The sequence below is a fragment of the Bos taurus genome, chromosome 17, assembly GCF_002263795.3.
Source record: "Bos taurus isolate L1 Dominette 01449 registration number 42190680 breed Hereford chromosome 17, ARS-UCD2.0, whole genome shotgun sequence".
Lineage (NCBI taxonomy): Eukaryota > Metazoa > Chordata > Mammalia > Artiodactyla > Bovidae > Bos > Bos taurus.
This window is the reverse complement of record NC_037344.1, coordinates 28,727,130-28,744,511: the sequence shown is the minus strand read 5'-3', so window position 1 is coordinate 28,744,511 and position 17,382 is coordinate 28,727,130. Positions and strand designations below refer to the sequence as shown.

Sequence of the window (17,382 nt, the reverse complement as noted above, 5' to 3'; positions counted from 1 at the left end):
TTCAAGAAACTAGATATTCCATTTTACAACTAACAAACCACAGGTCATTATAGTAAATTTTGAGAGAGTGAATTCAGCAGGAACTTTCACTATCCTAAAAATTGGAGAAGGAAATGGCAACCCACTCCAGTATTCTTGCCTGGAGAATCCCAGGGACAGAGAAGCCTGGCAGGCTACAGTCCATGGGGTCGCAAGAGTCAGACACGACTTAGCGACTAAAGAGAGAGAGAGAGATCCTAAAAAGCAAAACGTCATCTGTGCAAAAGAGAGCTCTCTGTTACTGTCAGTTAAAAACAGCTCTATAGCTAAAAAAAAAAAAAAAAAAAAACAAAAACAACCCAATCACAAATGGGCAAAAGACCTAAACAGACATTTCTCCAAAGACGACATACAGATGGCCAACAGGCACATGAAAAGATGCTCAACATCACTAATTACTGAAGAAATGCAATTCAAAACCACAATGAGTATCACCTCAGACTACTCAGAATAGTCATCATCAAAATGTCTACAAATAGTAAATACTGGAGAGGGTGTGGCTAAAAGAGAACCTTCCTACACTGTTAGTGGGAGTGTAAATTGGTACAATCACTACAGAAAACAGTATAGAGGTTCCTTAAAAAATGGAAAGCAGAATTACCATGTGATCCAACAATCCCATTCTTGGGCATAGTCCAAAAAATACTAATTCTAATTCAAAAACTTTAATTCAAAAAGACATATGCACCCCAATGTTCATAGCAGCACAATCTGCAACAGCCAAGATTTGGGGGCAACCTAAGTATCTATCAACACACAAACAGATAAAAAAGATGTGCGATATATATAAACACATTACACACACATATATGTATAAACACACACATACACAATGGAATATTACTCAAGCCATACAGAATGAAGTAATGCATTTGCAGCAACATAGATGGTCTTAGAAACTAACATCTAAGTAAAGTAAGTCAGAGAAAGATAAATATCATACAATATCGCTTATATGTGGAATTAAAAATTGATACAAATTAACAGAAACAGACTCACTGACAAAGAAAACATACTTACGGTTGCCAAAGGGAAAAGAGGGGAGAGGGATAAGTTAGGGATTTATAGATACACACTATACAGGGATTAAGATACAGGGATTTATAGATACACACTATTATATATAAAACAAACAACAAGGACCTACTGTATAGAACAGGGAACTAGATTCAGTATCTTATACTAACTTTTAATGGAAAATAATCTGAAAAAGAATACACATATATACACAAACATATAAATGTGGATAACAGAATCACTTTGCTGTACACTGGAAACTAACACAATGCTGTAAATTGATTATAGGTAAATATTTTCTTCCTTAGCAAAGGATTTGTGAAGAAACAATTTCTATTTACTTTTTCTTTTTTTAAAGGAAATATTACCAAAGGGTTAACACATATGATTTCATACCTGATAATATTTCAGCTGACCATTTAGTTCTTCCAAATGCTTATCATACTCAGTTATAAGAGGAACTAAAAAGCTAAGAAAAAATGCAAAGTTAGAAAGATGCATATTCTGTTTAATCTAGTTTAATAAGTATCTAACATGAAATAAACAAACATCAAAACTTTTATGTTAATTTTCTCCATCAAAACTTTTATATTCATTTTCTCCATAGCAATCAATACTTTACACCTTTTTCCTAAACCAGAGATTCTCACAGCCTTAGCTCAATTAATATTTCAAGCTGAATAACTTTTTTCTTTATTGTAGGGGCTGACCTATGCACTGTAGGATCTTAAGCAGCATTACTGGCTTCTGCCCATTAGGTGCCACTAGTGCCCTTGCCCTCCACAACAGTGACAAGCAAAACCGTTAGCAGACATTGGCAAGTATCTGGGGAGGGAAGGGAAGCAAAATCACCCAGTTGAGAGCCACTCTTAGAGATGATGATAGCAGCTTTTTTTTCCCTTGTCAATTCAATGACAGGTCATTTAAACCTAATTAGAGGAGACTAGAATAAACATTCCTAATACTAAAAAAAATTTTTTAACAATAATTAAACATAATTAAGAAAATATTTTCTGGTAACACAACCTTACCTTTGGTCAGCTGCCGAGTTTTCTAATGTGTCATCTCCATCTCCTTTGAAGACACCTTTCTGTAACAGAAAATAATGCATCTTAAAATTTTATTTTCTCATATTGCTTGAGCCTCAACTGACAGAAGTTTAAAATTAAATACAATTAAAAATGTTATAACCTTAGAAAATCTGTTACTGCAATTACAAAAGAGAAAGAAAAAATAATTGATGCTGAAAACGTTTTGCTAAATGTTAACACCTGTACATAATAAAACTCTTGGTAAACTAGAAATAGGAAGAAAATTCTCAATTGATAAAGAATTTCTACCAAAAACCTATATCGATTTCTGTTCTTGACAGTGTACATCAGAAGTGCTGCACAAAATTCAGTAATAATACAAGGCTGCGCATTAGCACTGCTAAAATTCAACATTGTACCAAAGGCTCCAATCAGTGGAATCTGCTACAGGGACAGGGAGCTGGAGACCTAAAGCTGAAAAGGAAGATGCAATACTGTTCTCATTCACAGACAATTACCTAGAAAACTCACTCTATAATCTACCAATTATAAAGACAGAAAATAGAGAATACCAAGTCGCCAGATATAACTGCATCTCCAGATGTGATTGGGGGTGGTTGGAGTTTTGATCAGGACTACGGTGCACGGGGCTAGAAATAAAGACCAGGAGGAGGAGGAGGGACAAACATAAAGGAGTACCAAGAAAGGGAGAGTAACGAGGGAGGAGCAAGATGAACAGGCAGCAAACACACGGTCTGCAAGGACCAGGCGGAGATCCGGGAACAAAACTCCTTAAAGTAGGGTGGCGAGAAGAGATGACACTAGTCAGAAGAGGGGACAGATACAGCATGACACTGAAAGAGCTGGACAATGCTGGGAAGCAGACTGAGGGCTAAAAGACTGGGGAGGCAGGGGAGGAAGGTGGGCTGGATGCCATGGACAACAAGAATCAGAAATAGGAAGTGGAGGCAGAGATTGGAGGGGAAAAATTAGAGGGAGCTCTCCTGTCTTTTTGTTTGTTTGTTTTTTAATGGCATTTCTGTACTTACCTTGTGAAAATGAGTAACCAGCAGAAACTGAGAGGTGCTCCAGCAACTATCTCACATACTACTGCTGGCATCACCTTGAGTTGGAATGCCCATTATGAGATATAGAAACACAGATATGATTTGTGGTTACCAGAGGTGGGGTCTAAGGGGAGGGAGAAATGGATGAAGGTAGTCAAAAGCCACAATTTATAAGACCCACTTAAAAGCTAAATAAGTACTGGGGATATAAAGTACAATATAATTAAGATTAACATTGTTGTCAGTAGGCCCTTCCTATACAGTAAGTCTGGTTATCATCTGTCACCTGACAAAGATACTACATTATTATTGACACTATTTCCCACGTTGCATATTGCATTCTGTGTGTCATGTATTTTGTAACTGGAAGTTAACTTAATGTCCTATACCTATTTCAAACATACCCCGACCCTGCCTCTCTTCTGGCAACCAGTTTATTCTCTGCATCTATGGCTGTGTTTCTGTTTTGTTATTTTTATTCATCTGTTTTAAGATTTCATACACAAGGGAAATCATATGTTATTTGTCCTTCTCTGACTTATTTCACTTAGTATAATACCATCTAGGACCATACATGTCAACAAAAATGCAGAGATTTCATTCTTTTTTTATGGCTGATTATGAAGATCTACAAGACCTTCTAGAACTAACACCCCAAAAAGATGTCCTTTTCATTATAGTGGACTGGAATGCAAAAGTAGGAAGTCAAGATACACGTGGACTAACAAACAAGAGATGCCTTGGAGTACAAAATGAAGCAGGGCAAAAGCTAACAGAGTTTTGCCAAGAGAACACACAGGTCATAGCAAACATCCTCTACCAACAACACAAGAGAAGACTCTACACATGGACACGACCAGATGGTCAACACCGAAATCAGACTGATTATATTCTTTGGAGCCAAAGATGGAGAAGCTCTATATGGTCAAAAAAAAAAAAAAGACTGGGAACTGGCTGTGGCTCAGATTATGAACTTCTTATTGCTAAATTTAGACTTAAGTTGAAGAAACTAGGAGAAAACCACTAGACCATTCAGGTATGACCTAAATCAAATCCCTTATGACTATACTGTAGAAGTGAGAAATAGATTCAAGGGATTTGATCTGATAGACAGAGAACCTGAAGAACTATGGATGGAGGTTCCTGACATTGTACAGGAGTGATTAAGACTCATCCCCAAGGAATTTTCATCCCCAAGGAAGAAAAAAATGCAAAAAGACAAATGGTCATCTGATGAGGCCTTACAAATAGCTGAGAAAAAAGCTAAAAGACAAAGGAGAAAAGGAAAGATATACACATTTGAATGCAGAGTTCCTAAGAATAGCAGAGAGAGATAAGAAAGCCTTCCTCAGTGATCAATGCAAAGAAACAGACGAAAACAATACAATGGGAAAGACTGGAGATCTCGTCAAGAAAATCAGAGATACCAAGGGAACATTTCATGCAAAGATGGGCACAATAGAGGATGAAAATGGTATGGACCTAACAGAAGCAGAAGATATTAAGAGGAGATGGCAAGAATACACACAAGAACTATACAAAAAAGATCTTCATGACCCAGATAACCACGATGGTGTGCCAGACATCCTGGTATGCAAGTCAAGTGGGCCTTAGGAAGCATTACTATGAACAAAGCTAGTGGAGGTGATGGAATTCCAGTTGAGCTATTTCAAATCCTAAAAGATGATGCTGTTTAAGTGGTGCAATCAGTAAGTCAGTAAATTTGGAAAACTCAGCAGTGGCCACAGGACTGGAAAAGGTCCTTTTTCATTCCAATCCCAAAGAAAGGCAATGTCAAAGAATGTTCAAACTACTGCACAATTGCACTCATCTCACAAGCTAGCAAAGTAATGCTCAAAATTCTCTAAGCCAGGCTTCAACAGTATGTGAACCATGAACTTCCAGATGTTCAAGCTGGATTTAGAAAAGGCAGAAGAACCAGAGATCAAATTGCCAAGATCTGCTGGATCATCAAAAAAGCAAGAGAATTCCAGAAAAATAACTACTTCTGCTTTACTGACCATGCCAAAGCTTTTGACTGTGTGGTTCACAACAAACTGTGGAAAACTGTAAAAGAGACGGGAATACCAAACCACCTTACCTGTCTCCTGAGAAATCTATATGCCAACCAAGAAGCATCAGTTAGTACCAGACATCAAACAATAGACTGGTTCCAAATTGAGAAAGGAGTACGTCAAGGCTGTATAGTGTTACCCTGCTTATTTAACTTATATGCAGACTACATCTTGTGAAATGCCAGGCTGGAGGAAGCACAAGCTGGAATCAAGACTGCCAGGAGAAATATCAATAACCTCAGATATGCAGATGACACCACCCTTATGGCAGAAAGTGAAGAACTAAACAGCCTCTTGATGAAAGTGAAAGAGGAGAGTGCAAAAGTTGGCTTAAAACTCAACATTCAGAAAACTAAGCTTAAAACTCAACATTCAGAAAACTAAGATTATGCCATTCAGTCCAATCACTTCATGGCAAACAGATGGGGAAATAATGGAAACAGTGAGAGACTTTAGTTTTGGGGGGCTCCAAAAATCACTGCAGATGGTGATTGCAGTCATGAAATTAAGAAACACTTGCTCCTTGGAAGGAAAGTTATGACGAACCTAGACAGCATATTAAAAAAGCAGAGATATTACTTAGCCAACAAAGGTCCGTTTGGTCAAGGCTATGGTTTTTCCAGTAGTCATGTATGGATGTGAGAGTTGGACTAGAAAGTAAAGCTGAGTGCCGAAGAATTGATGCTTTTGAACTGTGGTGCTGGAGAAGACTCTTGAGAGTCCCTTGGACTGCAAGGAAATCAAACCAGTCAATCCTAAAGGAAATCAGTCCTGAATGTTCACTGGAAGGACTGATGCTGAAGCTGAAACTCCAATACTTTGTCCACCTGATGAGAAGACCTGACTCACTGGAAAAGATCCTGATGCTGGGAAAGACTGAAGGCAAGAGAAGAAGGGGATGACAAAGGATGCAATGGTTGGATGGCAGCACTGATGCAATGGACACGAGTTTGAGCAAGCTCCAGGAGTTGGTGATGGACAGGGAAGCTTGGAGTGCTGCAGTCCATGGGGTTGCAAAGAGTCGGAAATGACTGAGTGACAGAAATGAACTGAACTGAATATTCCATTGGGCTTTCCTGGTGGCTCAGCAATAAAGAATCCACCTGCCAATGCAGGAGGTGCAGGTTCAACCCCTGGGTCGGGAAGATTCCCTGGAGAAGGAAATGGTAACCACTCTAGTATTCTTGCCTGGGAAATGTCATGGACAGAGGAGCTCGGTAGGCTTCTGTGTCCTCAGGGTCGCAAAGAGTTGGACATGATTTAGTTACTAAAGCAACAACAATATTCCATTGCACATATGTACTACATCTTCTTTATCCATTCACCTATCGATGGGCACTTAGGGTGTTTCCATATCTTGGCTATTGTAAATAATGCTGCAATATATCATATTCTAAAGATATATACAAATGTGCATATATCTTTAGAATTAATGTTTTTCTTTCTTTGAAAATGCTCGGATGTGGAATTGCTGGTTTGTATGGTAATTCTATTTTCCATGTTCAGAGGAGCCTCCATACATTTTCCATAGTGGACATACCAATTTACATTCTTACCAACATTGTGCATGTGTTCCCTTTATTGCACATCCTAGCCAACACTTGTTATTTCTAGTATTTTTGATAATAGCTGCTCTGACAGATATGCTTTCAGTTTTTCACCACTGAGCACCATACTGGCTGCAGGGTTTTCACATATGGACTTTACCAGATGGAAGTGTGTTCCCTCTATATACACTTGGTTCAGAGTTCTTATAAATGAATGTGAAATTTCTTAAAAAAGCTTTTTTTTCACATTGAGATAATATGATTTCTATTCTTCAATTTGTTAATATGGCGTATTTTACTAATTTGCCAATGCTGAACCATCCTAGAATCTATGATAAATCCTATTTGAGCACGGTGTATCTGCTCTCTTGGAACTGCTCTTGTTGCACTGCATAGATTTTGGATCATGTTTCCATTTTCATTTGTCTCCAGGTATTTTCTGATTTCCCCTTGATTTCTTCAGTGACTCATTGGTTGTTTAGTCGCATATTGTCCAGCCTCTGTGAGTTTGTATTTTTGCAGCTTCTTTAAATAGTTGATTTTAATCCATAGTTTTGTGGTTGGAAAAGGTGCTTGGCATGTGAAATGATTTTTAATACTTAATTCAGCTTTTTTAACAGATGAAAGACTACTCAGATTTCTACTGCTTTTTGTATCAGTTTTAGTAAGTTTTACTTTTTCAGGCATTTTGTCTATTTCACCTACATGGTCAAAGATATTAGTGTAAAGTTGTTTATAAATCACCCTATAATCATTTTAAATGTATATTTAATCATTTTAAATGATATTGCATCTGTAGTAATATCAAAATTTTTGTCTGGTCCTTATAATTTGCTTTTTCTCTGTTCTGCAGTTATTGATTGTTGATTCAAATGCCATAAGAGATACAGAAGTTTCCTTTGAGGAGACTGGCAAAGATGGGGGGTAGAGGAATCCTGAGTTCACTTCTTCTCATGAGCACACCAAAATCACAACTTTCTGCAGAATAGCCATCACTGGAGAAAATCAGAACCTATGCAGAAAAGGTCTTCCATAAACAAAGACATAAAGAAGGAATGATAACAAAACAGGTAGAAGGGAAAGCACACTCAAGATATAATCAAGTCCCACACCCCAGGTGGGCAATGCACAATGGAGAATAATTATAATATAGTACTTCCCCCACACGAGGAAGGGTTCTAAGGCTCATGTTGGGCACCCCAGTCTGGGGATTCCTGAACCAGGAAAAGGAGCCCCCAGAGTATCTGGCTTTGAAGACCAATGAGCCTTAATACTGGGAGATCCAAAGGACTGAGGGAAATGAGACTTCACTCTTACAGAGTAAACACAAAGTTTCACATGTACTGGGAACCAGGGCAAAAGAAATAAATTGACAGAAGCCTGGACCAGACACACATGGTTGCCTTGGGAAAACTCCTGGAGGGGTGCAGGGTGGCTGTGGCTCACCCTGAAGACAGAGAAACTTGCGGCAGACGTATGTGGTGGCTATCTACTGCATGGACTCTGCAGTTGGTGGCCTCCATCTTGAGATCCTCCTTCAAATTCATCAGTGCCAAGGGCTGACCCCACCCAACAAGCGGCAGGCACCAATGCTGACACAGCTCATCAAACAACTAACTGGGCAAGGTCACGGCCCACCCGTCAGCAGACAGGCCACCTAAAGACTTCCTGAGCATACAATCACATCTAGACATGCCTCTTGACATAGCACTGCACATCAGAGACCCAAGACTCAGCTCCACTCACCAGTGGGCAGGCACCAACTCTGAACTCCAGGAAGTATACACTAGCCTCCAGAACAGCCTCACACACCAGAGGTGAGACAAGAGATGCAAGAAAACCACAGTCCTTCTGTGTGCATATCTAGCCTGCCTACATCAGGAAAAACCCTACTCTAGGATCAGATGGGTCCCAGTCCTGCCACAAAGCAGGCCAATGCAAACTTCAAGACACCACAAAGCACATACCAAACTGTATCAGTAACCACCCCCATCTGACAGCAGGTGTGAGATCTCTGGATCCTTCAGTCAGACTCCAGGACCCAGAGCTCTGCCTGCCAGTGGTCTGGCACTAACCCCAGGACCTGGTTTCAACCACCAGTGTGGGTAAGCAATGGCCTGGAGTCTTCTGGATGCAGACACTGCCCACCAGTGAGCCAGTACTAACCCCACAGCTCCCTACGGTTCTGCAGCCAGCCACCTTGTGACTATGTCCCATTAACCAGTAGTCAGCAGCATCCACACAACACAGTGCCTGGCAACTAACCAGGCTAGGGGCCAAACACACCTACCAAATTGTCGAATAGTCAGCCTGCCACAAAAGAAGGACCCATGCAGCCCTACTGGAGCAAGTCCTAGAATACACAGCTTGAGTGACGAGAGGGTTGTGTGCTGCTGGGACACATCATACCTCTCCAAGGTCAAGATATGTAACAAAACTAACATATACATAAAAATGGGAATAGCAACTTAGGAAAAATGAGATAGCACAAGAACATGTCCCAGCCAAAGGAACAAGATAAAATCCGAAAGAAATAAGTGACGTTATGATAAGCATCTACCTGAGGGAAGGTCAGAGCAATGATTATAAAGATGATCAAAGAACTCAGGAGGAGAATGGATGTACAGAGCAAGAAGTCAGAAGTTTGTAGAAAATACATAGAACCACACAGAGATGAATACAATAATGGAAACAAAAAATACACTAGAAGGAATCAACAGTAGACTAAATGATACAAAGGAATGGATCAGAGAACTGGAAGAGAGAGAACTGGAAATCACTGCTGCTGAACAGAAAAATGAATGAAAAGAAATAAGGACAGTTTAAGAGACCTCTGGGACAACATCAAGCACATTAATATTTGCATTATAGAGATCCAACATTATAGAGAGCCAACATTCACTGGATCATCGAAAAAGCAAGAGAGTTCCAGAGAAACATCTATTTCTGCTCTATTGGCTATGCCAAAGCCTCTGACTGTGTGGATCACCACAAACTGGAAAATTCTAAAAGAGATGGGAATACCAGACCACCTGACCTGCCTCTTGAGAAAGCTGTATGCAGGTATGGAGGCTAATTACAATACTGTAGTGGTTTTTGCCATACGTTGACACGAATCAGCCATGAGTGTACATGTATTCCCCATCCTGAACCCTCCTCCCACCTCGCTCCCCATCCAATCCCTCAGGGTCATCCCAGTGCACCAGCCTTGAGCACCCTGTCTCATGTATCGAACCTGGACTGGAGATCTATTTCACATATGATAATATACATGTTTCAATGCTTTTCTCTCAAATCATCCTACTCTCGCCTTCTCCCAAAGAGTCCAAAATCTGTTCTTTACATCTGTGTCTCTTTTGCTATCTTGCATATAGGGTCATCGTTACCATCTTTCTAATTAGAAGAAACTACAAAATTCTTCACACAGTATCACCAGCAATGTCTGATTCATTTTTTTCTTCATACTTTCCAGTATTTGACTTTTCAGTGGGGCTATGTTTTCTTTTAACCATTCTGGAAGGTTATGTTGTGACATCTCATCATGGTTTCAATTTTTTTTAATTAACCTAGTAACTAACTCTTTAATTCTTAAAGAGATGGGAATATCAAACCACCTGAGAAATCTGTACGCAGGTCAAGAAGTAACAGTGAGAAATGGACATGGAACAACAGACTGGTTCAAAGTTGGGAAAAGGTGTACGTCAAGGCTGTATACTGACACCCAGCTTATTTATTTTATATACACAGTACATCATGCCAAATGCTGAGCTGGATGAAGCTCAAGCTGGAATCAAGATTGCCAGGAGAAATATGCACATGACAATACCCTAATGGCAAAAAGCAAAGTGGAACTAAAGAGCCGCTTAATGAAAGGGAAAAAGAAGAGTCAAAAAGCTGGCTTAAAACACAACATTCAAAAAACGAAGATCATGGCATCCAGTCCCATCACTTCATGTCAAATAGGTGGGAAAAAAATGGCAACAGTGCGAGACTTTATTTTCTTAGGCTCTAAAACCACTGTGGACAGTGATTGCAGCCATGAAATTAAAAGATGCTTGCTCCTTGGACGAAAAGCCAGGACAAACCTAGTTCAGTTCAGTCGCTCAGTCGTGTCCAACTCTTTGCGACCTCATGGACTGCATGCCATGTAGAGCCACCCAAGATGGATGAGTCATGGTGGAGAGTTCTGACAAAATGTGGTCCACTAGAGAAGGAAATGGGAAACCACTACAGTATTCTTGCCTCGAGAACCCCATGAACAGTATGAAAAGGCAAAAAGATAGGACACTGAGAGATGAACTCCCCAGGTCAGTAAGTGCCGAATATGCTACTAGAGATCAGTGGAGAAATAACTCCAGAAAGAATGAAGACATGGAGCCAAAGCAAAAACAGCACCCGGATGTGGATGTGACTGGTGACGAAAGCAAGGTCCAATGCTGTAAAGAGCAATATTGCATAGGAACCTGGAATGTCAGGTCCATAAGTCAAGGCAAATTGGAAGTGGTCAAACAGGAGATGGCAAAAGTAAACGTCGACAGTTTAGGAATCAGTGAACTAAAATGGACTGGAATGGGTGCTTTATTTGCAATAGATGCATAATAAATTAGTGATGAGTTTCTTCCAGATTACTCAGAAAGCCATTCTTCTAAAAAATATTTAATAATCTTCTAGAATTTAAATCCAAACTATTCAACTTAACCATTCAAGGTCCTCTATAATGTGGGAACAATCTACCTTTCCTAACCTTATTTTCAATTACTTCTTTCACATATGCCAAACACATTATGGAAACTGAAGTATGTTTTAGTCCCTAAATACAACTCTCATTTTCTTACCCACTTTGGCTACTCATCATGCCAGTGGGTCCAGCTACAATGCTCTTCACCACGCCCTCTTTTGGCTCCCCACTGAAGTTTTCGAAATCCTACCTACTTAGCAGTGCCTCTCAGATACACTACATATCCTCCAGGAAACTCCCAGATCTCTCCAACTATACATGATCTCCTTTTTTTCTCTTATTACTAATAGCTGGTTTTAAAGTTCTTAAAAGATTCAAATATTATGCCTTTTATCCAATTATTTAATATTTCTCATCCCATATTTTTATAAGTCTCTATGTTCCTCTAAAATTGCTATTTTATTTTACATACCTTTACATTGCCAAAACCCCTGGCACAGTGCCTTACATAAAGATGGTGCTCAATATATATTAAGGTGAATTCAGTGAAAACATTGCTCCATAACTATCTTCTAAGGATAGCTGCTAAGGAGATACAAATGCAAAAATAAAGGACTCAATAATCTAAATTATAAAAGCTGTAACATTCTGAAATAAAAGTAATAAATCAAAACATAAGATAAATATTTGAAAATAAAAATACAGATTCAGCAACCCATTCTTACTTACTAGTAAAACTTTAGGAATTAGAGACTGCATTATTTCCTAAAAAATCAGGTTGGGAGAATAGGATTGAAATTGACTTATTATAAAAGTATTTATAAGACTTTATATTCCCTAAAACAGAATTTAAACAAATTATACAAAAGAAAAGAAATATTTATAGAATTTAAAAAATCTTGAAAAGTGGATATTGTATAATTAATTTATATCTATTTTTATCCCAAGATGACTTCCTGAGATGACAGTGATGATTAATCACAGAGAGTGGCAATAATATTGGATTGTAGTCAGGTAAACTAATTTTATAGACACTTTTCTTCCTCTAAGACAACTACATACTCTTTAAGTATTGTAATTACTGTTCTGAATGTTTAATTTTGTCTTCCTGATTTTAATCAGCATCACAGGCTACCAAATAGCATCCTTTCCTCTATCCTTTGGAAGAAAACAAAGTATAGGTTGACTAGCATTCTGTGAAGGTGTTCTTGTACATTTCAGAGGGTTGCAGCAAACTCTTACACCTTTCATTCTTATCAAGAGAAGGCTGATTTTCATCAATAAAGGTGCCTGAAGTATGACCTAAGAAACTGATAAACTCCTAATTCAGACTCATTAAAATCCTAAATTACTGATTTCTATCTTCACTAGATTATGGGATGAGGCAAATCAACTCCTCACAGTTTTACCTGAGTAATCCATCACATGCCGAGTTTAGAACTGCACTACCTAAAAAACAATAGCCATAAGCCACATTTCAGTTCAGTTTAGTCACTCAGTCGAGTCCGACTCTTTGAAACCCCATGTACTGACTGTACCACACCAGGCTTCCCTGTCCATCACCAACTCCCAGAGCTTGCTCAAACTCATGTCCATCAAGTCAGTCAGATCATCCAACCATCTCATCCTGTCATCCCCTTCTCCTCCTGCCTTCAATCTTTCCAGCATCAATGTCTTTTCCAGTGAGTCAGTTATTCACATCAGGCGGCCAAAGTATTGGTGTTTCAGCTTCAGCATCAGTTCTTCCAATAAGCATTCAGGACTGATCTCCTTTAGGATGGACTGGTTGGATCTCCTTGCAGTCCAAGGGACTCTCAAGAGTCTTTTCCAACACCACAGTTCAAAAGCATCAATTCTTCAGCACTCAGCTTTCCTTATGGTCTAACTCTCACATCCATATATGACTACTGGAAAAACCATAGCTTTGCTTTGATTAGATGGACTTTGGTCGGCAAAATAATGTCTCTGCTTTTTAATATGCTATCTAGGTTGGTCATAGCTTTTCTTCCAAGGAGTAACCGTCTTTTAATTTCATGGCTTCAGTCACCATCTGCAGTAATTTTGGAGCCCAAGAAAATAAAGTCTATCACTGTTTCCATTGTTTCCCCATCTATTTGCCATGAAGTGATGGGACCAAATGCCATGATCTTCATTTTTTGAAAGGTGAGTTTTAAGCCAGATTTTTCACTCTCCTCTTTCACAGTCATCAAGAGGCTCTTTAGTTTCTCTTTGCTTTCTGCCATAAGGGTGGTGTCATCTGTGTATCTGAAGATATTGATATTTTTCCCGGCAATCTTGATTCCAGCTTGTGCTTCATCCAGCCTGGCATTTTGCATGATGTACTCTGTATAAGCCACATTAGTCTATTCAAATTTAAAATTTCTTAAGTGAAAATCAGATAAAAGACCTGTCAGTTGTGTAGCTTAATTTCCAGTGCTTAACTGCCCCATATGTTACTGGCTACCATATTAAAAACTACTGAACTATACAGCATTTTCATGATCACAGGAAGTTCCACTGAACAGTACTGGTCTAGAAAGCTTGTAATTTGATTTAAATAGTAAAAGTGGTTGGTTATATTGTTATCGATCAAGTTTTATATTTCTAAACTCATGATCAACAAGAGTAGCCCTACTATTCCTTCAACATAAATTTCAAATAACTTATTATTGGATTACAATTGGCCCAGCTCTTATACATTATATAAGACATGCCTAATTTCTTCCTGCCTCAGAGCCTCTTCTTGGCTTTTTCCTTGGCTTGTTCTTCACTTTTAGTGCCAACTTAAATGTTGCTACCATAAAGAAGTCTTCTCTGCCTTTTCTACCAAAAACAAGTCTCAGCCACCACCACACTGTATACACGTTAATCTCTCTCAGCACCCTGTTTATTTTGTTCATAAACTATCACAGTTTTTGTTCATTCATTTCTCTCTCTTCCACTGAAAGAGGATCCTTTGCGTATTTTATTCATAGGTTTGTCCCTAGAGCTTACCTAGTGGTCAAGCACTCAAAATTTGTTGAATATATTAACGTTTGCTCTATCAGTGAATAAATGTGCACAATGACTGTCTTTTCCTCCCACAATCAACTCATACCTCTTAGCACCATGCTTTTATATTTATTTCTTCCTTCCTTTTCTTTCTAGTTTATGTTATTTCCTCTCTTTCCTGAGTCTCAATTTTTAAAAAAAATTCTGAGTTCAAGGGCGAACAGGCAGAAAAACAAGTTTCATGCTAGAAAAGGAAGATACTTTTAAGAGAGTTTTCAGAGAAAATAAACTTATTTTTAATATTCCACTCTGTCCCTCAGCAAGTACAAAAAGAACAAAAACACTTATTCCCATCCCTAGTACATACATGTATAATACTAGTGTGGCACAGGTTACAAAGAGGATTCAGTTAGCTTTCATGTGAGAAAAGGGAGTGATTTAAGGGGGTGGGGGAGTAGGAGGAAAGAAATGAGGCAAAAAGGATATGACCCACTAACCTTCTTGAATAAAATCTTTTTATCTTTGAATATTTGTCAGTCACTGCCCACTACTACACTCTCAAAGAGTAATGTGATTTGAAATACTTTTTATTTATACAGAAAAAAAAAAAAATAATCAAAGAAAGACAACTAAATTTCACAACAACCTGAAGGAGTCATTCAAGAAATTAGTTATGTAAAGTATCTTTAGCTTTATAAATTTAAGATGGAATATTATTCAGCCATTAAAAATGAAATAAACCCAATCAATAAATGAGCAGAAGATCTAAACAGACATTTCTCCAAAGATGGCTAAGAGGCACATGAAAAGATCACTTTATTCTTAGAGAACTGTGAATCAAAACTACAATGAGGTATCACTTTACACTGGTCAGAATGGACATCATCAAAAAAATCTATAAACAATAAATGCTGGAGAGGGTGTGGAGAAAAAGGAACCCTCATACATTGTTGGTGGGGATATAAATTGATACAGCTACTATGGAGAACAGTATGAAAGCTCCTTAAAAAACTAAAAATAGAGCTACCATATGATCCAGCAATTCCACTCGGGAGTATATATCTGGAGAAAACCATTATTCAAAAAGATATATGCATACCAATGTTCATTGCAGCACTATTTACAACAGCTAGGACATGGAAGCAACCTAAATGTCCACTGAGAGAGAAATGGATAAAGAAGATGTGGTACATATATACCATGGAATATTACTCAACCATAAAAAGAATGAAATAATGCCATTTGCAGTAACGTGGATGGACCTAAAAAATAGTCATACTGAGTGAAGTCAGAGATGAACACCATATGATATTTACTTGTACATGTAATCTAAAATATGACACTAATGAATTTATTTACAAAACAGAAACAAATTCACAGATATAGAAAACAAACTTATTGTTACCAAGAAGGAAAGAGGAGGGTGCAGAAATAAACTAGGAGATTGGGATTGACATTACACACTATTATATATAAAACAGATAACTAATAAGGACCCACTGTATAGCACATGGAACTCCACTCAATCTCTGTAATGGCCTATATGGGAAAGGAATCTGAAAAAGGATGAGTATATGTATATGCATAACTCATTCATCTTGTTGTACACTTGAACACAACGTTGTAAAATCAACTATACTCCAATAATCATTTTTTTTTTAAAAGGTAAATAACCCAATTTTTTAAATGGGAAAAATATTTAAAAAGGAACATCTCAAAAGAAAACATCAGTTCAGCTCAGTTGTGTCTGACTCTCTGTGACCCCATGGACTGCAGCACGCCAGACTTACCTGTCCATCACCAAATCCCAGAGCTTGCTTAAACTCATGTATAAGAGAACATCTGGATGGCCAAAAAGCATATGAAAATGTACATACCTATTTATCAGAGAAATGCAAAATTGTACCATCACACTGTTAAAAAAGAAATAACAAGCCCCAAGTGGGATCATTTCCTCCCCCATCCCCATCATAGCAAAAACTAAGACGGTTTCAATCCCTCCCAGAGATGTGACCTTTAAAACAGTCCACCTGAAATTTCCTAATCAGTACTATTGAAGTAACTGCATGAAAAAGGCCCCTGGAGTGTCAGTCCCCCATTAGAAGAGAGCCTGGCCTGAAATAATCCTTTCTTTTCCTTTGCTAATACCTTTTGCTACCTCCTCTCCTTCTATCCATAAAAATCTTCCATTTTGTACAGCCCCTCCTAGTGCAGCTGATTTTTTAATTTTTGAATAATGCTAACTAGTTCTTCAAAATATAAAGAATGAAACAATACCATTTGCAGCAACATGGATGGACCTAGAGATTATCATACTAAGTGACCAAGGTGCAGAAAAGACAAAAATCATATGACATCACTTGTATGTAGAATTTAAAAAGATAATACAAATGAACTTATTCACAAAACAGAAACAGATGTCAAAAAAAAAACACTTATGGCTATCAATCGGGAAAGGTGGGGATAGGAATAAATCAGGAGTTTGGGATTAATATATATATGATACTATACATAGGCAGTCAACAAGCACCAACTGTATAGCACAGGAAACTCTACTATCTCATAATAACCCATATGGGATAGGAATCTGAAAAAGAATGGATATATGTTTATGTATAATTGAATAATTTTGCTGTATTTGAAACTAACAACATTGTAAATCAACCATAAGTCCAGTATAAAATACAAATTATAATAAAATATCTTTAGAAAGTTATATAAAATTATAAGGGAAAATGTTTTTTAAAGAATGAATTATGAAGGTATTATGAACCAAATATATTAAATATATAAGCTATTAAAGACACTGGAAGACTCTTTCCATTTAAATCCACAGAATTTAAGTATTACTATTTATTATAAAGGTATTAGATCTTGTATTTTCTTAAGAAACAATGCTATATAAAAAAATCTTAAGGCAATTCACAGAACTTATTT

The 17,382-nt window shown here is 37.9% G+C and overlaps 1 protein-coding gene across 7 annotated transcripts in view; it reads right to left on the bottom strand.

Annotated features, from left to right (window-relative positions):
• Positions 1 to 17,382, bottom strand: part of SCLT1 (sodium channel and clathrin linker 1) — a 238,407-nt gene that overhangs the window by 200,096 nt on the left and 20,929 nt on the right. For 6 of the 7 annotated variants that reach the window (XR_009491020.1, XR_009491017.1, XR_009491018.1 and 3 more), the window contains exons 3-5: positions 16,236 to 16,322; positions 2,088 to 2,146; positions 1,453 to 1,525 (exon numbers count right to left, since the gene is read on the bottom strand). Coding sequence is in view for 3 of the 7 variants with exons in the window: in XM_010813763.4 (XP_010812065.2) it covers positions 1,453 to 1,525; positions 2,088 to 2,146; positions 16,236 to 16,322 (219 nt within the window). In the remaining 4 variants the exon portion in view is untranslated. The remainder of the gene's footprint in view (positions 1 to 1,452; positions 1,526 to 2,087; positions 2,147 to 16,235; positions 16,323 to 17,382) is intronic. The other variant, XM_024977580.2, reaches the window with a different exon arrangement.